Genomic DNA, 23,354 nt, shown 5'->3' with positions numbered 1-23,354 from the left:
CTGTGAGTATTTGAATTTTGAAGTCCCCCTCCAGTAATAATCCAGTTTTTCCCTTTTTAACATTTATTAACGTTTATATGCTAGAAGACATTTGCTGGAACATTCCTACTTTAAAACAGCAGTTTCTCAAACACCGTTTTAAATGCAGGTGTTCAGACAGTTAGGGTTCCTACGTCATAAAGACAAGGCTTTCAAGGGGGTCTTTTTAGCTACAGGATACACAAAGACAGAGGTGGGGACAAATTGCCATTTCATAAACCTGCATGTCCTGAATGAAGACGAATGTTTTCTAAGAAATTACCTCTAAAGAGCGGCATCTCCTGAGTGGGCCAGCGTCTGCAAACTTTTGAACTGATATAGATAGTAAAGTAACTATGGAATAAAAAAATTATAGCACCCCAGTCGTGGATGTTTGATTCAATTGTGAGTCGGTTCGTCAGATTTACTGAAAAGAACCGGTTTGTGTGATCGACTCTTGAAGATTCGGATCTCCTCCAGTGTTGGAGGGGAATATGGCGTGCTGTGGGAGCTGTTTGTGTTGTCAGTGCTGCTGCACAGAGGGAGAAACCAGGACACCCGAGGAACTGGTAGCGTTTAAGCTTCACTTTCTGTGTTTATTTACCAGTTTAAACGTCCTTTGGAGTGTGCTGTCTGTGTGGTGTATGTGTGTTTGTGGATATTGGAGAATGTTGTGGGCGATGGTAAGCTAACATCTCATCCTATAGAGGCTCCACCCTCTGTATGTGTCTAAATAAGCTCATCACAAGTGAGGCATTTATTGTTGTTTAGTGAATAGGAGCAAACAATTCGGTTTACTCATAAATAGAAGTGGTCATTGTGTTTATTTAGCATTTTAAGTGTAAGTCTGTGGACAGTTGTAGCAATTTCATAATAGTTATCTGCTGTAGCTAGCAGGGGACAACAATATTTGCATTACCATCCTCACAATGAAAGAGTGAGCTCTCCAAATACAACTACATTCAGTTTGTACTTAACATATTTAAAGCCCTACCAATTCCTATTACATTTAGGCTAGACATAGCAAAGACAGTATATTATATATTTAGGAGGGGACCCTTGTTTAGGAATCAATATTGTCCATCTGCTCTGTTCACCAGCTGGCACTATTCAAGAGATCCCACCCATTGAAGACTGTCTTTGTAGTCCTTTGTTATGAAAATGCACTTACCTGTTCTCATCTGTTTTCCCAGACCATTTTGGGGGAGACCAGAGAAGATGAAGATGAAATCCTGCCGAGGAAAGACTATGAGGTGAGACACGCTTTGATTAGGGAGTCCCTAAGATGTCAAGAATCTACTCCAATTATTATTTCAGTCCTGCAGTACACTAAATGGGTCCCTCCAGATTGTCCTATGGAATAAGGGACTGTTCTGGGACCAGTGAGTTAAAATTAAGGGATAAAGGCGTGAAAAGCAAGTTTTTAATCATGTTAACTCTTCCGTATGGTGTTTGTTTTATACACTAGAAGACATCATGATTGAAATGAGTCAACACCATGGTACATCATTTCTGCTCTGAAACTACACAGTTCCAAAGACAGTCTCTAAAACACAGATTCAGGCAGCCTGCTTTTCTTACATCACAAACCTAAGGAACAAATCCTGTCAAATAGTGGGGCAGAGGTTTGAGGCTGCAAGCAAATGGTGAAGGGGTGTGGAGATAGAGGTTGGGAATAATTACATGTTCATAAACCTGCACTTACTGAATATATAAATATAAGCTAATTTTATAGCGTTAGGCTGTATATTTTCTTGGGAATTACTGCTAAATATGTCATTCTGATGAGACTCCTTAGGGGCTTCTTAGTACTTATAATAAAATAAGAAATTAACTGATTTTGTAGGCAGATGTTACAAACATTCGACAGAGTTACAAATACAGTACAATGAACAACATGTAAAGATTATAACACAGTAACACAGCACTGTCTAATGCATTTTATTTATTTTTACATTTTTCTTTGGCTTTATCAGAGTGCCCAATCGTCTGTTAAATTGAAACTTCTGTCTAACGCTGCTGTTTTAAAGTGTGTTGCTTGCTTGCTGATACCAATATGATACTGATATCCTGAGGTCATCATGCATCCAAACTCTAAAGAATGATGTAACAAGCTCTTTGACATTTGCACTATAATTTTTCACAGAGTTTGGACTATGACCGGTGTATTAACGAGCCCTATGTGGAGGTGTTGGAAGGGCTGGACAATAAGGTAAAGTATCAGACGTGAGTAGTGTGTAAATATGGCTGTGGTAGCTGCTCCCTGTTCAAGTGATGTTTGATTTTTCTTGTGGATTTTTCTCAAATTCTAGAAAGCCAAAAAGTTTGAAGCTGTTAAGTGGATGTTGGTGTTTGCCATTGGAGTATCTACAGGAATGGTATGAATTAGTGTTAAATTAGTGTAGATTCACATGGATAAACATAAACATACACATACACACAGATAAACATAGCACAACAAGTTAGGAAATTTGTGTTTGGTGGATTATTTCTTTGTTGTAATGCAATAAATCTCATACTATTGGAAAGCCTGTTAATTTCCCTTTTAAATGCTGCCACATTTGTAAGGAACATGCATTTGTGGGATGAGCAGTAGAGCTGAGTATGTGGGTTGCGCCCATGACAGATTTGCCAAATCCTCTCTGCCAATGCCAAACAGCTTATTCTATGTGATGGTGTGGGGCGGCATCTCCCTCACTGGAAAAACGAGGCTTGTCATCACAATCTCAATCTCAGGAGGTAATCTCAATGCAGAGAGATATCGAGATGAAATTCTGCAACCGGTAGCAATCCAATATCTCCACAGTCTGGGACTCTATCCTTCAAGATGACAAAGCTCGCCCCACAGAGCGGGGTTTATCAGAGTCTCCCTCCAGAATTTGGGAGTGGAGAGGATGGAATGGACTGGCAGCGTCCTGACCTCAACCCCATTGAACACTTGTGGGATCAGCTTGGGCCTGCTGTTCGTGCCACAGTAACCAACACAACCACGTCGACTGACTTGCGACAAATGCTGGTTGAAGAATGAGATGCCATCCCACAGCAGTGTGTGACCAGGCTGGTGACCAGCGTGAGGAGGAGGTGCCAGGCTGTTGTGGCTGTGTATGGTTCTTCCACACGATACTGAAGCTCCTGTTTGTTAAATGAATAAATTGTTAAATTGCCAATGTCTTGTTTCTTCAAACTTAAATCACCCTCTCCACCAAACACCAAACGAGTCAATGGCAGAATAAGCTGTTTAGCATTGGCAGAGAGGATTTGGCAAATGTGTCTTTGGCGCGACCCACATACTCAGCTCTACTGCTCATCCCACAGAGGCATGTTCCTTACAAATGTGGCACCATTTAAAAGGGAAATCACCAGTCTTTACTTTTTGTACTGTGTTTAGTATGAACCAAATACAGTCTGGGCACTTGTCTGACATATGATTATGCTACCCTCGGTAGAGAGGGTTCTAAATTGTGGTTGAAAGCGCTGATTCAGAGAGCGTGTTACCGTCAAATGAGACATCCATGTCATCCTCACCCTCAGTGGGTGTATGTGTGACTCACAAGATAAGACTAACAGCATTATATTGGTCGATCAGTTTAATCCTGTGCTGAAACATCTCTGTCCTGTTGGCTGAAATCTTCTCCAGGATGACTAAGTCCCCATCCAGATGGTGTGAGTGGTCAATTAATGGTCTGGCGAGTACAGAAATGATGTCATTCATATTGTGTAGCTCTTGTCTTCACCAGACCTCAACCCACCTAATGAGGGGAGGATGTGGAGCAATTTGTTTAAGGAATATCTTTTGAACGGACGTAGTTCCATGACTCCAGTTCAGTTCTAGAGACGTTTGGAATCTGTGCCAGTGTGCAGTAAAGTATATTTTGGAGGAGGGTATCAAACCATGCATAATGTAATTTTTAATCTATAATTTTTTCTGTCTTTTCAGATTGGCCTCTTTGTTGATTTCTTCGTACGGCTCTTCACACAGCTGAAATTCAGACTGGTTGGGAACTGTATCCTTTTTGTAAATGTTACACATGAGCAGCAGCCTTTGAAATTTTATAGGAATAAAGCTCCTTATTCATTAATCTCATCCAGTTTGCCCAAGGACTTCCTTAACGTTTCTTTTAGCTGTGGAGGAGTGCAGTGAAAATGGATGCCTTGCTTTGTCATTACTTGAGCTTTTAGCTTTCAACGTGGCTTTTGTATTTATTGCCAGTGTTTTGGTTCTGATTGAGGTAAACGTTATATTCTTAATAATAGGTACATACATAACAAGCGTCTCGTTTACTTGTTTGTTTGTTAGTTTTTTCTTGTACAAGAATCCTCCAAACTCACACCATGTAATTCACTCTTTCAATATAAGGCTAATATATTAGCATTAGCCTATGAGCTAAGGACAGTATTAATGTGCAGTGCTGAGTGCTGAACTGTCACTCTTTTTGGATGATTTTGTTGTTTAGCTTTAAGAACACACAGATAAAGTTAATGTTATCTTGTCTGATTTGGTTACACATGCTTCGGCCCTTCAGAAACTTTGTATATGATTTTTTTTTTCTCTGTAATCGCAGCCTGTGGCCGCAGGGTCAGGGATCCCAGAGATTAAAAGTTACCTGAACGGAGTAAAGATCCCAGGGATTGTGCGACTGCGGACGTTCATGTGCAAAGCCATTGGGGTTCTGTTTGCAGTTGCTGGAGGTAATGACTTACTGTGTAGTTAACGTCTGCAAACCATAGACCTGCCTTTTGTGATTGGTATGTCATAGTGGGCATTACTGCTACCTTCTGTGCAGAAGAGCCATTGACCAGTAAGACTGCCATCACTGTATTGTCCTACCTAGGATTAGAGTTCTAACTCTGGGTAATGGTGTCTGGCAAATACCTTGAATGAAAGTGTGTAAATATAAAAAATAAATAAATAAATAAACTCTTCTGTGTATTTAATACAATGAGCTTTTAGGTTTTAGTGATTAAGTGACTGTAGGTGGTTATCTATAACGACCTGAATTCATCCAAATGTTTTCTTTACAATGAAATAAAGCCCTGAAATGTTTGATATTTAATCTTCAGGTCAGTTTTGCCTCTTGTGATTGTGTCTATCCTGTCTCAGGTCTGTTTGTGGGGAAAGAAGGGCCGATGATCCACAGTGGAGCAATAATAGGGGCTGGATTACCACAGGTACTTGTTATACCACTTGTAATTAAGCCTTTATGAACAGAGCTGGAAACCCCCTGGCATCAACTTTAAAGATCTGAGATCGTTTTTAAAACTGTCATTGCCATTTAATTGCTCTTTATATTTGTAATATATTAACGTTATTTGTATTATTTGTAATGTATTTGGATGCACATAATTAAGATATTAATTATAATACCAGGCTGAATAGACTGATTTGTTTCATGGCCTGTTAATCTCTGAAATATTTTTGTGTCCTCATCTCTATTTAGTTCCAGAGCATCACTTTCAAGAAAATCCGCTTTCAGTTTCCTTATTTTCGTAGCGACAGGTAAGAACATGTTTCTGTGAAGTGTTTGATAAAAGCGAGGAAGAACATGTTGCTACAGGCTGGTCTACTATTACTTTGTACTGTACTGTACTCTCAGCTCTCCCACCTCTTTGAATACTGCCCTGTGGTTGCTGTTTTCTTTGCCACTGTTAAAACGGTTATTTGATCTACTGTGTTTATGTGACCTCAGGGATAAGAGGGATTTTGTGTCAGCTGGAGCAGCAGCAGGAGTAGCAGCAGCTTTTGGAGCGCCTATCGGAGGAACCCTTTTCAGTCTGGAGGAGGGGTCTTCCTTCTGGAACCAGGCCTTGACTTGGAAAGTGGTGAGGAGATGAAAATGACACATAATAGCTTGCGTTTTTAGAATTGGACACATCCAGCTTCACTACTTCTACCATATCAAGAAAGATTCTGTTTTGTTTGTGACAGGGAACAGAGTAATAATAAATGCTTAATATTTTCTAGAAGATGCTGCAGGGTCCTGGGATTGTGGGTTCGAACCCAACCTCAGGTCACTGTCTGCGAAGTGTTTTCCCTGTGTCTAAGTGGGTGTCCTCTAGGTCCTCTATTCTCAACCCACAATCCAAAACCCCATGTTAGCAGGAGAAATTGTCCACTGGTGTGAGTGTGTGATTCCCTGTGATGGGCTGGCACCTCATGCAGTGTGTGTTACTGCCTTGTGCACAATGATTCCAGGTAGGGTCCAGACCCATCACGACCCAAATCATAATGAAGATGAATGAGAGGATGAGTTACTTTCAGCCTACAGCGCTTGAGCCCTTATCCGCTTTGTTCTTATGAGGTTTTGTTTCAGCCTGGACTGCTTTCAGAATAAGGTACTGATATTGGCTTGTCTCTACATTTGTCTCTGTGCAGCTCTTCTGCTCCATGTCTGCCACATTCACCCTCAACTTCTTCCGTTCTGGAATCAACTACAAGAAATGGGGCTCCTTTCAGCTCCCGGGCCTGCTTAACTTTGGAGAGTTCAAGGTAAATAGCTGGGCGTATGTTAAATTACATAAATGATGTTTAAGTGCATTCACTCATTCTCGTCATATCGTTCATCTCTGCAGTGTCCAGATGGAGATAAGAACTGTCATTTATGGACAGCAGTGGACCTGGCCTTCTTTGTGCTGATGGGTGTGGTGGGAGGCCTGCTGGGAGCCCTGTTCAACTGCATCAACAAAAGACTCGCAAAGTACCGTATGAGGAACGTCCATCCCAAAGCCAAATTCATCAGGTACATGCTCGGAAGCCCGGAGGAGGTCCTGTAATGCAGGGTGTTAAGGATTTGGCAGATATCTGTAGGATAAGGCATTAGTAATGTTTCTCCAAAATAACCCACACAGAAATATGAGTCTGAACTTCCACCTCAGTGCTCAGAATAAAAGAGCAAAGTCCTCACGAACAAAAAGTAGATAACGCTCATTTAATAATGATAGTGTTAGGTTAGTGAAACGATAACATTCACGAGAAAAGAGTTAGGAAACCTCAGCTCCCCTGTTTTCAGGACAGTGCTGTAAAAGTGAATTACATTCTGCAACTGTAGGGGGAGCCCAGGAGCAAAAATGCCGAATCGTAACTAATGTTGCTTTAACTAATCATAGACAACGTTTTGTTCTGAAAACTACACACACTGCAGATTTGAACTGGGGGTAAATTCGCAGGTCACGTCAGTTATACTCAAATACAAGTACAGAACAAACGTTAGCATGTTACTTCCTTTCAGTATCTGTTTAGATTTGATTTCTGTTTATGAACATACTTCATCCACTGTGTGGCAGAGTGCTGGAGAGTCTGTTGGTGTGTATGGTTACAACGGTGGTGGTTTTCATGGCTTCCATGACCCTGGGGGAATGCAGAGATTTAGCACCACCAACTGCCAACAACACAACAGCAATAGTAAGTGTACAGTACAGGGTTTATACATAGTTTTTTTTTCTTTTTCTTTGTCTCATCTATGACACTTTCTGACAAGCTGTATTTTCATTTTTGGTTCTCTCATTATGCATCCTTAAATAATTTCCATTATCTAAATGGCTTATTGAGGCATAATGAACTCTAATTACGTTTTTCTGCACTTTTTGGATCATTGTGTTGCTTCTTTGAGGGATTCTGCTTTGTTTTCTCACGGCTTTTTGAGCTTAAGTCTACAATAGGCAGAATCTAATGTGCCCAGTATCTAAAGTTTTCAACTGTGAGAAACAGAAGATGATCCACACATTCATATGTGAAAAAATATCCACAAGTGCTTGTCTCCAAGTTTCCAGGGTAGGAAGACCGTAAGATACTTAAAACTACTGGTCTGGAAGCATGGGTTTTGCTTTTTGCATGGTACTGTAATGTTTAAAGTAAATACACTTGGGAAGATCAGTATGCAACAACTTTTAAACAGATCATTATTGTTTTTTTTGACAATTATTGACAAATCTTCCAGTTTGTCCGTGGTCTTGTGTTTTTTAGGTGTCCGCGAATGAGGAGGTGAACTCAACAATACGACAGTTTTTCTGTTCCAACAAAACCTACAATGACATGGCAACACTTTTCTTCAACCCTCAGGAGACTGCAATACATCAGCTCTTCCACCAGGACGGTGAGTGATGAGTTTATACACACACAAACACACACACACGCTCTCAAATCACCTGAGGTGTGTGGTAAATTACTGATACTTGTGACTTAGGTTCAAAGTCCATAACCATCCACATTCTCTCTCAGTTGATCTTCTGATGGCAGTAAAATTTCTTTACCACACTATGCAACATTTATGCTCATGTGTGCTGGACATACCAGATGACATAGATTTATTCAGAGATGATAGACCTACCAAATGATGTCATCTTTCCTGGTTTAACAATAGGTTTACACACTCTGAGGTGGTACTGTATAAATATTGAGAAAACGATTTGAGAAGTGATAAATTATGGGCGGCACGGTGGCGCAGCAGGTAGTTGTCGCAGTCACAGAGCTCCAGGGGCCAGGAGGTTGTGGGTTCGATTCCCGCTCCGGGTGACTGTCTGTGAGGAGTTGGGATGTTCTCCGTGTGTCTGCGTGGGTTTCCTCCGGGTGACTGTCTGTTAGGAGTTGGTGTGTTCTCCCCGTGTCTGCGTGGGTTTCCTCCGGGTGCTCCGGTTTCCTCCCACAGTCCAAAAACACACGTTGGTGGCTGGATTGGTGACTCAAAAGTGTCTGTAGGTGTGAGAGTGTGTTGCCCTGTGAAGGACTGGCGCCCCCTCCAGGGTGTATTCCCGCCTTGCGCCCAATGATTCCAGGTAGGCTCTGGACCCACCGTGACCCTGAATTGGATAAGCGCTTACAGATAATGAATGAATGAAAGCGATAAATTATGATCAAATGTGTGTCTCGAACTAGAGCTGGACGATACGACCAAAATATATATCACGATATATTTCTTAATTTTGGTCGATATAATATAACTCTGATATCGATATAAACAAAATAAAATCCACTGAAAAACTTCTAAGAACAAACAAGAAACACAACATCACCGTCAAACACAAACCTCTTGGCTTTGTCGATATTAATATTTTTAAACTAAATTTTAAATTGAGTGCTGGACTGATGGCAGCGCCCTGTAATGACTGTCAGTCAGTGACAAATGCTGTAAATAATGTATGTTTAAATAAATATTGAAATATATTTTAAAATCATACCATTGTTATTGAAACATTTATATTGCAATATATATTGATATTGAATTATTGTCCAGCCCTCTCTGTAACAGAGGACAGATGCATGGTTTCCTATACCGGTTTTTGAGATATGCCTTATGGTGATGTGAGTTTGTTGAGACACTAGTCATTACTAGTGTTTTATATTAATGTACTTAATATTACGCAATGCTTAAATTCAAATTTCTATCACTACATTTCCTTGAAACGCTTGAAACAATGTAGATATAAAGTATTTTGATACATTTCTTTTGCCAATTATAACTTTCTCTCTCTCTCTCTCTCTCTCAGCCACTTTTAGTCCAGTCACCCTCTCACTCTTCTTTGTCCTGTATTTCCTGCTGAGCTGTTGGACGTATGGTGTCTCAGTCCCCAGTGGGCTCTTTGTCCCCTCACTGCTCTGTGGAGCGTCTCTGGGGCGCCTGGTAGCCAATGTCCTCAAAACGTAAGAACACAAATATGAAAATGTGAATATAAAGATACTTAATGGAACAGAGGGTAACCCAGTTTTCTGATAAGTAGCCAGTTCCTATTAAGAGATATGGATGCTTTAATCATTAGGTTAATCTAAATGCTATGAATCTGTTATCTGTGTTTTAATTACACCAATAATATTGAGCAAAGCCACAAATGACACATTGACCTGTTTTTCAGGGGCATGAGGGTTAAAGCTAGCCGGTTAACCTATTTTAAAACCTGCTGTGATTGCTCATTACGGTTAGGAATGTTTGATCGCTGCAAATGTACCTGCTTACCCTAAAAAGGAGGCCACACACTGGATTTTTATAGCACAGTATCTTGGCTTTGCTCAGAATGAGGGCTGTAAATATAAGTCAGTAAAGCAATGCCCTGACCTAAAGGTATCGATTCAACTGATTTGATTTTGGAGTGTTATAAACAGTGCTAAGAGGGGAGGGGTGGGTCTATTATGCAGAAGTCTAACAAATATGTCCTCCAGTCACATTTGAGGAAGTCTAAAATCTGTCTAAAGCAGAGATTGCAGGGTGGGAGGGCTTGCTTTCAGTTGATTTCTAACTTGAGTGGAGTTATTTCCAGGACTGTAGAGATTTCTCAGTGGCAGCTTTTAAATGCAAATGTCCTTCTGTACTTCAGGAGCCTGGGAATGCATATATATTCGGGGACGTTCGCTCTGATTGGTGCAGCTGCTTTCCTCGGAGGTGTGGTGCGCATGACCATCAGCCTGACTGTCATCCTCATAGAATCCACCAATGAGATTACCTACGGCCTTCCCATCATGATCACACTGATGGTAAGAATCAGGAGCATGTCTCAGAGTTGGCATTGCCCACCAGAGTTGGGTGGTTTTAAAAAAAAAAAAAAAAGGTGTGGACGGTATCTCAAAATGAGGGCGGTGTTTATGTCATGTATGTGGTGTCAAATTTTTGTTCTGTGCCTTTAAGAATGCGACTAAAATGTCTATGTGCATTTAAGAGAGCCACAGGGAGGGGGCGCTGTGGGAGCTCAATGACTGCTGATGTTGAGGTCTGAAAACGGGTGGAGAAAAGCACAAGTTCGGTATTTCACCGCAGCTGTGAGACAAAATACTCAGAAAATCCTTTTAAATCCTTAAATATGTGTTTTGAGCCTCAGTTCACTGAAAGATCTGCTGTGGTGTGCTAAACCACAAATGCCTGTTAGCGCCAGCTGTGTTTCTAAACAGTGTACACCGTCTTGTTTCACTTATTTTCAAATTTTCTCTTTCAGAAACGGGTTTTTATCGTCAACGTGTGTCGGTGTGCACTGTCGGGCTGTGTTTAGCTAAATTCACTGGACTTTGTGCTCTCACATTGAGAGAGTAACCCCTCCCCACAGTAATACCATACACCGCAATAATATTTTGTGATGGTATTATGCTATGAAAAATGTGGATACTGCCCATGCCTACGTCTCCCCATCCAATGAAAATTCCCTGGTTATTGGTCATCAAAAATGCACAGATTTCTATTCTGCCATTTTTGAAAGATTCCTCAAAAAATAAAATAATTAAGAAAGCATAAGAGTGCACGGCTGAGAAAAGTAAGCAGCCGCAGTTCTATCCATGCCCTGCCTGCTGGTCAATGTTCGGTTTGTGTAAGAATGTATTCAGTTAGTCCTCTTTAGTTCATCATACAAACATTCATCATAAAACCTACATTTAAACTTTACAGAGCTTAATTATTGTTTCTCATGGGGTAAAAGCTGATGTTGTTTATTCCTTTACACCCTGCTTCTTTCTCAAAATGTATACTCTCCATTGTTTACATACCCTATTTATGTCGAGGCTGTAGATGTTCAATGCCTTTGTATTTCACCAGGTGGCCAAATGGACAGGGGATTTCTTTAATAAAGGCATTTATGACATTCACATCCATCTGAGAGGGGTGCCACTTCTGGAGTGGGAGACTGAAGTAGAAATGGATAAGTAAGAGAGAGCTTCTGTGATGGTTATTTTCATTGTGACATATGTACACAACTCTCTCAGCTCTCTTTCTGTTCTTTTCTGTCTTTTCTCCTTTCTCCTTCAGACTGACGGCCAGTGACATCATGGAGCCCAATCTGACGTACGTTTACCCCCACACACGCATCCAGTCTCTGGTCAGCATCTTGAGGACCACAGTGTACCACGCTTTCCCTGTGGTCACTGAGAACCGCGAGAATGAGAAAGAGTTCATGAAAGGAAACATCCTCGTCAGCAACAACATTAGATTTAAGGTACTGCACATTTTGTCCACAAGATGGTGTCACTGGGTTTGTCTCAGTCTTGTTGTTTTTTTATGTAGCACAAGGACTCAGTTTAAACTCTATTTTACTCCACAAGATGGTGCTGGTTGTTCCAGAATGTTATTAACATATAGTTCAGAGGGAACAAAACACATTTCCAACAGTGATGGACAAAGGCAGTATTCTGTACTGTTTTGTACTAAAAAGCTGACTTTTATATAAACAATACAATATTGTACTCTGAGCAGAAAAGTCACAGCATGTGTCTGTCATTAGCTTAGTCTCCATTAGCTTCATTAGCTTAATTAGCCATTAGCTTAGTCTTCCATAGTTTACTCTTTGAGGTAAAACTATGAAGAAAGATTGTAAATCTATTTAGTTTAGTTTATTTTACATTGTCAGGGTAATGCTGGGATGTTAAACATAGTAAAATTCCCTTTTAAAATGTATTGATATTCTCTACCACTGATACCAGTTATTATAAATTTTATAACGACAAGCTATATATATATATATATAAATAATGTACTTGAAAATACTTTGTGTGTGACTATGGTAATGTCTGGTCAATGTCCTGTTTCACAGTACGTAATGGCAGCAAATAATTTTGTGTGTGTGAGAAACTATTAAAGAATTTATAGTTTTTAAGAACTATTTAAGAATTTCATCAATGAAAATTAATGCATTTTAAATAAACATAAAACATAAAATAATGCTTATTAATATAATTATTAAAACATAACTTGCTGCTCAGAAAAGTGCCATGTTTAATGTTGTTGTGTGTAAAGAATGTGTCCCTTAAAAATCAACATATAACTGGTTCAGAAACTGTATTAACCTAAGCTTTAGTTCAAAACTTGTGTGAACAAGGTAAGCCCTTAAATGTGTGCGTGTTTTCAGAACGTCTTTTATCCTAAAACAACACATTTCTAATCATGGTTGCCCTGTAGAAAACCAGTGTGTTGACGCGAGCAGGAGAGCAGAGGCGGAGATGCCAGTCGATGAAATCATACCCTTCCAGCGAGCTGCGCAATGTGTGTGACGAGCAGGTGGGGGTGGAACCTACAGAGGAGGGCCAGGACCTGCTGCAGCAGATGCTGGAGAGGAGGTAGGCAGGACCACAGTTAGTTGAACATATTAGATAATGTTTGTTTACTTAAACCTGTAAATGATCCCGTGTTAAGCTAAAGGATGCACACGGTGTTAATTTGGAGACTCCATGTTATTTCGCAGATTAAAAAATAGTGTGTTAAATAGTGTCTAAATATTAAATATAAATACAGATAAATTATCCACCCAGTAATCTACACTGTACACAAATAATAAACCAGTTTTGGCACAATGTCCAGTGTTTTCTCAGAGGGATATTTAATATTCAAAGGCTGCTAGACATTGAATGTGACACAGGAAATGATGTCAAAACTGTACAGATTTGTTATGTATAATTTTGTATTGTATACTAGTCAGCTCTGCCCATGTGTGCTGACACAGTGAGATACTGGAAAAGCCAAAGAAAGCAGAGATGTCGTCCATACGCTCCGTCAGAGCTGTTTGTGCACTACACAACACTGCATCTTACCTCAGGCATCATTTTCAGGAACAGGAGCATTGTTTTTTTTTTTTTAAACTACACTATGCTAATGGCATGCTACTGAATTAATGAATTGCATCATCTGACAAGAAGGAGTTTGTCCCCATTCACTGTAATCATATGATAAGTAACATATTGCCATCTGAGCTGGGAGAGAATGAGCGTAATGCTTCACTACACTGTGCAGTTTGTCTCGACTCGTTAAATAGCGCTCTGCCCTCAGGGTCCGGGACCCTGCTCTCACGTACCGCTCACTTGATATACATAAGTGTCTGCCTCCTGCAGAAAACTAATTTACAGTATACCAGATTTCCAGGAGGAGTACAATATCCACTCTTATATTTAGTATCACATAAATTAAGTTGCACGGTGCCTTGCATAGAGAGCTATAACACATCAGCACTTGTGCATAAGCTATAGAACTATTATGTGGAACCGAGGCCAACAGATTTGCAGGCGGAGTTCATTTAAAATCACATTTGCACTGTTTCTCCTTATCCTGATTGCGGGTTGTTACTATGTTTAGTATATGAAGTTTGCTTCTTTAGTTTACTGCTGAAAACATTAGCATCTACATTCAAGACTGTGTGTTGTGTTTATATGAAGTTGTATAGATCATAGACCAAGTGAATAATATAGAAGTGTGTCTTGGCTGATGAACTGTATTTTGGCAAAGCGGTATAATATTTGCAAAACAATATGTTTAAGTGGTGTAATGTGGTTTTATGGGAATTATGCTCTTAAATTACTGGCGCTCCAAACTCACACCCTTTGGGAACTTAGCCAAAGGTAGGTCAGTCTCACCGACTGCTAGCATTGGTCATTAGGCCAAGCCCAGTGTGAAGCATGGCACTCTGGTCCTCCTCTACGTTCCAGAAACTGTAAACTTAGTCGCTATTGCACCTTTCGTAATAATAAAGGCAAACAATGACAAAGCAACAGTTTAAGTGGAAAAGTTAAGTAAGAGAAGGTAAAGTGAATCATTTCATTAATTGCTCTGCTCCGGTTTCCTCCCACGGTCCAAAAACACGTGTTGGTAGGTGGATTGGCGATTCAAAAGTGTCCAATATGTGGGTGTGTGTCGCCCTGTGCAGGACTGGTGCCCTCTCCAGGGTGTGTTCTCTCCTTGCACCCAGTGATTCCGGGTAGGCTCCGGACCCACCGTGACCCTGAACTGGATAAGAGCCTACAGACAATGAATGAGTGAATGAAGTACTTGCTCTTTTTAATTTTAGACTGGGATGAGAAAATCTTCAGACACAAAATGGATAGTGTATATTGAATATACACCATCATCAGTATGAACATAAAACTAAGGCTAAATGAGGGCGGCACGGTGGTGCAGCAGGTAGTGTCACAGTCACACAGCTCCAGGGACCTGGAGGTTGTGGGTTCGAGTCCCGCTCCGGGTGACTGTCTGTGAGGAGTTGGTGTGTTCTCCCCGTGTCCGCGTGGGTTTCCTCCGGGTGCTCTGGTTTCCAAAAAACACACGTTGGTAGGTGGATTGGTGACTCCAAAGTGTCCGTAGGTGTGAGTGAATGTGTGTGTGTGTGTTGCCCTGTGAAGGACTGGCGCCCCCTCCAGGGTGTATTCCCGCCTTGCACCCAATGATTCCAGGTAGGCTCTGGACCCACTGCGACCCTGAACTGGATAAGGGTTACAGATAATAAATGAATAAAGCTAAATGAACATTTATGTATTTTAATCATTAAAAATAAATCTAAACAAATTATAAAAGCAATAATTGACGCTAACGAAACTGAACCTTGAGAAAATTATTGTTGTTAAAATATCTTAAAAACACAGCTACTTGCCTCTGAGAAGTGAACCTTTTGTTAATTTGGTTTCTCCAAACTGTCCTTCTTTGAAGACATGTCCCATATCCGAACCTGTACCCGGATCAGTCCCCCAGTGAGGAGTGGAGCATGGAGGAAAGGTTCCGGCCGCTCACCTTCCACGGCCTCATCTTGCGCTCACAGCTGGTGAATCTGCTGATCCGCGGCGTGTGCTACGCTGAGAACCAGTCGGTCAGTCTTCACACCTCACACAGGAACACTGTGATCGCGTTTGGGTTCAGCACCATGGAGTTCATAGCACAATCCCCAGCACCTTAGACTCTCATTGTCAATGTAGATTTGTTAGATTGAGTTTTTATTGTTTTTATAAGTCATGAGAGTCCGTTTCTGTACCCAGCCACAGCTGCTGGAGTTCAACATGTACACCACAGTTACAGTCACCACGTGATCCACAATGTACACTGTACCCTTGTTCATTCATGTTCCCTTTGTGGCCATTCATGATTCAGAATAGTTTAATCACAGAGTTCACTATTTTTTTAAGTTATTATACAACACTTTGGCCGACACTTGTCTTTGAAATGTGCTTTAGAATTAAAGGTGACTTGGCACGACTTGACTATAATAACAATCTCTCTAATGTTAAATCTATAACAGTCTTTGAATTGATGAATTAAACATTTACACGTAATAAGTCTATTATGGAACTTGAAGTGGTACTTAAAAAGAAACTAATCAGTGCCCACATTACCTGGGAGTAAAGGTTAAATCAGGTTCTTGGGTAAAGTTCTACGTGAGCAGAATGTTGCCAGTTTATTAGAAATGTTGTTTCTGTAAACATACTTGTTTTGGCAACCTCTTAAAGGTTTTAATTTCTCTATATATCCTTTCTCTCTCAGAGTGCATCTCAGCCGAGGCTCTCGTACGCAGAAATGACAGAGGACTACCCCCGCTTCCCTGACATCCACGACCTGGACCTAGCCCTTCTCAACCCACGCATGATTGTGGTGAGGCTCTCACAGCAGCTCATCTCACACTCGACTAATAAACTGCTGCTTCAAGCAGTGCTCATACCCCAGCTGTGAGAAAGAGAGAGTGCTACCGAAAGGGGGAAATAAAAAAAGAACAAGCCCTAGTTAAGCTACTGTTAATTGGTAACTAATTGGTTTACAGTTAGCGGCCGAGTGCGCTTGTCATGAAGTGGGACCTGCGCTAATCATAGTTTGTTCTCAAAACTCTCAGAACTAATTAGCCTAATTCTTTCTGCATAAATTCCCTCCCATGTTTCTATTAGTTTCTCATAGCCATTTGTTTATTTATGTGTTTTTACAGGATGTGACTCCTTACATGAACCCAAGTCCATATACAGTTTCCCCAAACACACACGTCTCACAGGTGTTCAACCTGTTCAGGACCATGGGGCTGAGGCACCTACCTGTGGTCAACGCAGTAGGAGAGGTATGTGCCCTGAAGCAGGTGCAGTGACACTGGTCTCATTGTAAAAGTTAATTAGAAAAGAGATCAGCTCATTACATTTGCCAAATTGGTAGATTAGCTATGTATCTGGCTTCTTAGCTGTTGATACTTAGGTCCAACTGAGACACAGCTCAGCATTACTCACCACCTAAAGGTGTAATAGCACTAATCAGTGGTTTTTTTCTGAGACTCAGAGCAAACTTAATACTTTTTGGTGACGTTAACAGGTTGTTGTTATTATTATTATTATTATTAGTAGTAGTAGTAGTAGTAGTATCATATAACAGTATCAGCTGTATGTAAATAGCAGTTTAAATATTTACAGTTATATTGCTCTTCTGACAATGTTTCTGGAGAAATGTCATCTATTTAAGGAGCCCTTGGTAGTATTTACCTTAAATATTACAGTTTCAGGGGCAGCACGGTGATGCAGCAGGTTTGTGTCGCAGTCACACAGCTCCAGGGGCCTGGAGGTTGTGGGTTCGATTCCCGCTCCGGGTGACTGTCTGTGAGGAGTTAGTGTGTTCTCCCTGTGTCTGCGTGGGTTTCCTCCGGGTGCTCCGGTTTCCTCCCAAGGTCCAAAAACACACGTTGGTAGGTGGATTGGCGACTCAAAATTGTCCATAGGTATGAATATGTGTCTGTTGCCCTGTGAAGGACTGGCGCCCCCTCCAGGGTGTATTCCCTGCCTTGCACCCAATGATTCCAGGTAGGCTCTGGACCCACCGCAACCCTGAATTGGATAAGCGCTCTACTGGCCTGTAATAGGGAGAATAGAGCTTCTGTCATTGGTACTTCGGGCTTAGTACTGCAGTAACTGCACTATGTCATTTTTGGAAGTGGGTAAGAAACCATTGCCCCTCCTTATGCCCCATTACACCTAGATTTAAAGATGAATTACACTCTGTAAATGTAGGGGGAGCCCAAGAGCAAAAATAAAAAAAAATTGCCTAATGTTTCTTTAAAGCAGGGAATGAAATACTGTATTATTTATTAGTTTTGGTTGTTTTTACCACAGAAATGTTCCAGCAATATTAATGCAAGTGTTTTATTTAATGCACACTAAAGTGCGTCCTCTACATGGGGTTGTCATGTTTACCGTAGGTTTATTACAGAATCTCGGACACCTCCAGGCCACTAGTTGTCAATATAATGGCTGTTTTTAACATGCGGAAGAATCAGTGGATGTTACTGTATTCTGTATGTTGCTACTTAATGCTTCATCTCTTTCAGATCGTGGGAATAATCACGAGACATAATTTGACCCACGAGTTTTTGATGGCCAAGCTCCGGCAGCATTATATCACCATATGAGGTGAGCGTTTGCTCTTGATCGATCCTGGGATCGGAGCACCTCCCCCCTGCTGCAGATCAGCTGGGCTCAGCGGTGAACGGGCTGGCCTGACCCCACAGTCTAGACCACAACCGGGACCGACAGCCACATTGGTCTCACCACAGCCATTCCGGCCACTTCCTGGACCACTAGAGCATGGTACTTTTATCCATAAAGACTGACACAAACACCTTCGCATATACGGAAACCTACATATATACTCTCACTTCAAACCTCAACACGGGCTCGTTTTTCCTACCGACAAAAAGCCAGCCACATTCTCGTAAACAGGACTTTGCCTTGCTTTACCAATCTCACTGTAGCACTTTTATTTTGGACGTCAAGTTTTTTTATTTGCTACCATTTCTGTATGTACATGGTTTTTTTATGTGAACATGCTTTTGCACTAATCTTGGTGAGAAACACCTGAGCAAAACTGGAACCAGAAAGAATGTCTGAAACATTTCTTAGAGTTCAGAATTAATTTTTTTTATTGGAAATATGGCATTATAACAATATTTCAGGACATTTTTATAGTCGATACAGAGAGCTTGGCTTGTAGACTAAAGAAGCCTAGTTCACAGTCTGGTGATTTGACACCTTGCAGAGTTAAGTTTTAGCTTTAATCCATCACCGGCATTTAATGATTTTACCAAAAAACAAAAGCCTTCTAGTGTAAAGCCTTCTCAGAAAAGTAGAAGCTCTGGGAGCAAATGGAAACAAGCAATCATTAATACGTTTTGATTTCTGTAGCAATATTGGATGAGCGTATGTTGGCAACTTATATGCTTTAAAGTGGATGTCCAATTAGGTACTCGTTTGCATGCAGTATATGAAACTGATTCACTGGTTAATGTTGTTTACAGGCTCTTTATCACTGGTACAGTTATAAAGATAATATTCATTATGTATTTTTCATGGCTTAGTTTGCCCTGACACTAAGATCTTGTCGTATTGCCCGTCCTTAATTAGAAGCTGATGGATTGAAACTGAACTTTGCAAGGCGTTGACCCCAGGATCAGGGCTGTTCTAGATCCTGTCTTTTATTAGATAATGGCATTACCTCAGTAATAGCATTATTTTTGTTTTGTTTTGTAGTTATAAGCTTGCAGTATTCCATTTGAGATTTTATTGAAGAAGTGGAAGGCAGCATTCCCCCGATTGCTCAAATAGGGACCAGCTGTGTTTCAGCTGTTGTCATATTTCAGGGAATAAGCTGAGACCACCTGAGACCAAACGTGTGCCTACCACATAGATTTCCCCCAAAGCAGTACTGACAGAAAGGGTTGTTCATATTAATCATGATTGAAACAAGTTTGACCACTACTGAATCTGAAATTCAGGACAGGTTTGGCTGGGAAGCAAAAGTGAAAAATGGAAAAGCTCATAGCCGTTTAGTATGATAGACCTCTAAGGCGAAGAGTTACTCAAACTTTCGCTTCCATCTTAAATAGTGCAGTTACATTCTGTCGCCTAAGCTTCTAATCAGAATTGCGTCACACCTTAAAATGGTGCAGGAGTTGTACGTTGGAGCTTCAACTCATTATTTAAATTTTCCTTTTTAGTTTTTAATTAGCGCCACAGTGTGTTTTAACCCTTGTTGGCTTTGATTTCACATTTTTAACACATTCTTATTCACATTGCTATTGTACGTCTAAGTCATTCCACACTGAGCTCTTGCTCTCTGGTTGTAACCATCCCATAGTTATTGCCTGGGAGTGAAAGACCACAGCTGATGTTCTCAGGATGTGTTTGGGTTCTCCAACTGATCAAACCCCCAAAAGATGATAGCAGGTTAATTTAGAACATTTTCAATACTGAGATTCAACAGTGGAACCCACTTAGGTATGGCTTAGTTCTACAAATGTAATCAGCTCTTATTGTGTACTCATGTTAGTCCATTATCATTTGCAGTAATGTGGTGAAATGCAGCTATGATGTACATAGTTTGGGAATTCAATGAGGGCATGTGTATACTCCCAGCATTCCTCATTTTTTGTGTACATGGTTTTATTTAAGATTACATTTCGGTGAAATTATTTTTCCAGCGATGTGCTGCGACTAATGACTTTTATTTGTAAGTGCTTTAAAATGGTTTCGATCAATCAGTATTATGTTTTTGTCGTTTATGAGAGTGAACTCTTTTATGCAGTTTATTTTTGTTTTTGTTTTGTTTTTTTAAATATGTTTTTAATATATCACTCTTGATTTCCTTTCTATTCAAGTATTCTCTGAATGCTGATCATATGCGTCAACAACACTAAACCAATGGAAAGAAACCTGCTTGGAGCTCCTCTGTTATGAAACATCATGGAAATATTAAATATAATGTGAACATTTGGGCAACAGTACACTGTAGGTCATGTTTCATAAGGCTGCATTAGACCCTTTATAATTTATATTTATAACATTTATATTAGTTGACATAAAAACTACTGCTATATATATAGTATATATAGTATAGATTTGTATCATATGTCATAAAAGACTTATGTACAGGTCATGTAACCCTATGAATGATGAGCTACATTGTACTGGTTTGCTTTTGTTTTTCCTTCTCAAATCCTACTGGAATATTCCAGTCATGATCTGTAGAACTTCGGTTTCCATTAACACCTAATGTTTGTCAAGGTGTAGGACAGAATCTCTATTCAATTTGGAAAAATAAAATGGTCCGTACGAGGGTGAGATGAAGAGGAAATTCAGGATTTTTAACAGTTAATTAACAGTTACTTCAGCTTATGTAGAATCAAGACTATGTACATTAATCTGACAGTTAGCTTTTCTGTCTTAGCTAGCGGTAGAAGGAATCCTTAAAACATCTCTGAATTTAAATGTTTACATCTGGAATTTTTAAAAATTAAGCTTTTTTTTTGCATTTTACCTGCAGGGTACAAGCTCCAGTTCTTGCCACTGAGATTAGCTAGCTATCAGGCCCACTGCACCGTTAGCGGTGATTAGCGTGACGCCAAGCAGCTATCAAACCTACATTCAGGAAGCAGAGGGAAGTAAAAAGGCTTTCTTCTGACTGAATAAGTACACAAAATAGGGTTAATTTATCATTGGTGGTTAGAAATTCACAAAAGCCTACCTTTTACCTAGCTACCTAAAGTCCTGTATTGTTTTATAAAACCGAATTGACCTGTATTTCTACCTTAATTTGCCCATGTAAGCTTTATGAGGATCATTTTTGCCCTGTCCTTATTTTAAACTTCAGTGTAAGCATGCGGAGAAGAGTCTGTCTTTCATCAGCTTTCTGGTTTTCTTTGACATATGGCCTCTGGACTGTCCTACCCCAGGTTTACCATCGGCAAACTCCCCATGAGAGTGATGTAAACACTGTCCTGTGCCTTTTACCTGACTCCAAATAAACATTACGACAAGCTTCAGAATGGAGAGTTGAGTCTTTGGTTGGTGAATAAGTTTGGTTTTTATTTAGATTTTTTCTCATGAGGTCCATTTATAATAATATATTAATGTGGGTGTATGAATCAAACATAGTTCATTGACCATTTCTAGCCTCTCTTTATTTGTAGTGAATAAACAGGCTGTTACTGTGTGTTTTAATACTGAGCTGTGTTGATCTCTCTTCTCTGATTGGCTGTCCTCACGCTTCATTATATAGCCATCCTGCCTGAAACACCTTATAACTTTAACATGAATCGGTGGATTAATTTGTATGTTCTGGGTGTGAGAGACATCACAGAGTAGTGATTACAAAATTAAGCTTAATTTCCAAACATGGAAATCTTTGTAATGTAATACAAAATTAATAATTATAATTATAATAATTAATTATAATAATAATTAAATTAATAATAATAATAAAATAGATAAATGAAATGAAAATAGGAAAAGAATATAGCTATTACTAGGAATAAATCCAAGGAAAAAAATATCAAGATCTATTTTACTCTCTTCCCAGCAGCATAACAATAGCGGTCTAAGTCTCTGGGTGGGTAGGTTGGCCCCTCCTTTCCCCATCTTTGCTCACGGTGCTAACTACCATAAGCATTTGTCAGCTAATGTGACAGATCTGGGCAGTTTGCACTCCCTCCAATGAGTTCAGATGTTCAGAGCACTGCAGTAGCAGTGAAAGCAAAAGAAGCGGTGAGTTGGCCGCATGTCTAGTGAGGTACATATTCACCTCCACCCTCTTGTGGCTGGTGGAAGGGTCTGGGAGACTCTGAGACAGAGACTTAAAAATCTTTATGAAGAGATTTTAAAAAACAAATGAAAACAAAGCAAAGTGAAAGACACGTGCACTAGTCCCAAGCCAGTAGCTCCCCACCTGAGGGAGTGATGTCCATGGTGCTTTGTGATGACAACCCAAACAAACCAACAAACAACCTGTCTACTCTTCCGCTTTTCCCAGCAGTGGCTTCTATCAAACGGAATCTGACAGCGCCAGCTGGCCGCCCGTCGCTCGGCACCTTAATGGACATTGATGTGTCCAGCAAGGATCCGTTTTGGAAAGGAGGCTAACAGTGTGTCACTCGCTAGTCTGCTGTTCTTTAATGGAATATCACCGCATGATTGCTCCCCCCCCCCCCACACACCTGGTGTTCATATGGGCTCCCACTGGTCAGAGAGTGGGCCGTCCTCGACTATGAGCTCACAAAGGAGACCAGAGGTGGAAACTGCACTGGACTTTCTTAGATTGGGGTCTTTGTGCTGTTTCACATGTATTTGGTCCTCTTCTTTTAACAGAGCCTTTGTAATTGTGCTTGACGTTGAGGGAGAGTTGAGTAGGAGGCTGTAATTGATCTGGAGAAACCTGACTGGACAGGGCGGATGGACAGCCAGGCAAATATATCTTGTGCCGGGATCCAATTTATTCAGCCTGTCAGCATCCATTCACGAAACAGGCTTGTCAAAATGCTAGATGCCACTTTGCTTTAAAAAAAAAAAAAAAAAAAATCCCTTGAAATATGAGTGAGTCACTGCTGGCAAATTGGCAAATTCATAGTTGCATGTTTTAAAATGTGCTGTAAATATAACCAGCCTTGGGCAAGGGCAAGAGGTAGGTGCTTTAAAGTGAGGTCATAAACGTCAGTGACATCCTTTGGTCAAAATGCCACAAGGAACAAACACAACAGCAGCGTTCTCCCCCTGTCTAAACAGTTTCACTGCGTTAACCTTGGCTTTGCATTTAAGATGTCAGTGCTCTACACAAGAAGCAGCTCAAAATCAGAATCACACGTTTTATCAGATGTTTATTGACTTAGAA

General features: G+C 40.4%; 1 protein-coding gene across 1 annotated transcript; it reads left to right on the top strand.

Moving 5' to 3' along the window:
- Positions 1 to 493: 493 nt before the first annotated feature.
- clcn6 (chloride channel 6) lies at positions 494 to 21,540 on the top strand. The gene is made up of 23 exons (XM_066644033.1): positions 494 to 587; positions 1,212 to 1,271; positions 2,165 to 2,230; positions 2,331 to 2,396; positions 3,956 to 4,022; positions 4,141 to 4,247; positions 4,581 to 4,707; positions 5,120 to 5,187; positions 5,457 to 5,515; positions 5,706 to 5,838; positions 6,392 to 6,505; positions 6,589 to 6,755; positions 7,300 to 7,417; positions 7,979 to 8,108; positions 9,499 to 9,652; positions 10,321 to 10,477; positions 11,523 to 11,629; positions 11,733 to 11,919; positions 12,879 to 13,036; positions 15,390 to 15,546; positions 16,215 to 16,322; positions 16,648 to 16,773; positions 18,025 to 21,540. The coding sequence occupies exons 1-23, from the start codon at positions 513 to 515 to the stop codon at positions 18,103 to 18,105; spliced, it is 2,592 nt and encodes an 863-aa protein (XP_066500130.1). The 5' UTR covers positions 494 to 512; the 3' UTR covers positions 18,106 to 21,540.
- Positions 21,541 to 23,354: the final 1,814 nt, after the last annotated feature.

The sequence above is a fragment of the Hoplias malabaricus genome, chromosome 14 (assembly GCF_029633855.1).
Source record: "Hoplias malabaricus isolate fHopMal1 chromosome 14, fHopMal1.hap1, whole genome shotgun sequence".
Lineage (NCBI taxonomy): Eukaryota > Metazoa > Chordata > Actinopteri > Characiformes > Erythrinidae > Hoplias > Hoplias malabaricus.
Note: the sequence above shows the minus strand (reverse complement) of the source record. Positions and strands in the feature narration are given on the sequence as shown.

Coding starts and splice junctions, on each gene's coding strand:
- clcn6 (XM_066644033.1), top strand. CDS start 513: ATGGCGTGCTGTGGGAGCTGTTTGTGTTGTCAGTGCTGCTGCACAGAG. Junction 2,397..3,955: donor TTGGAGTATCTACAGGAATG/GTATGAATTAGT, acceptor CTGTCTTTTCAG/ATTGGCCTCTTTGTTGATTT. Junction 4,248..4,580: donor GTGTTTTGGTTCTGATTGAG/GTAAACGTTATA, acceptor CTGTAATCGCAG/CCTGTGGCCGCAGGGTCAGG.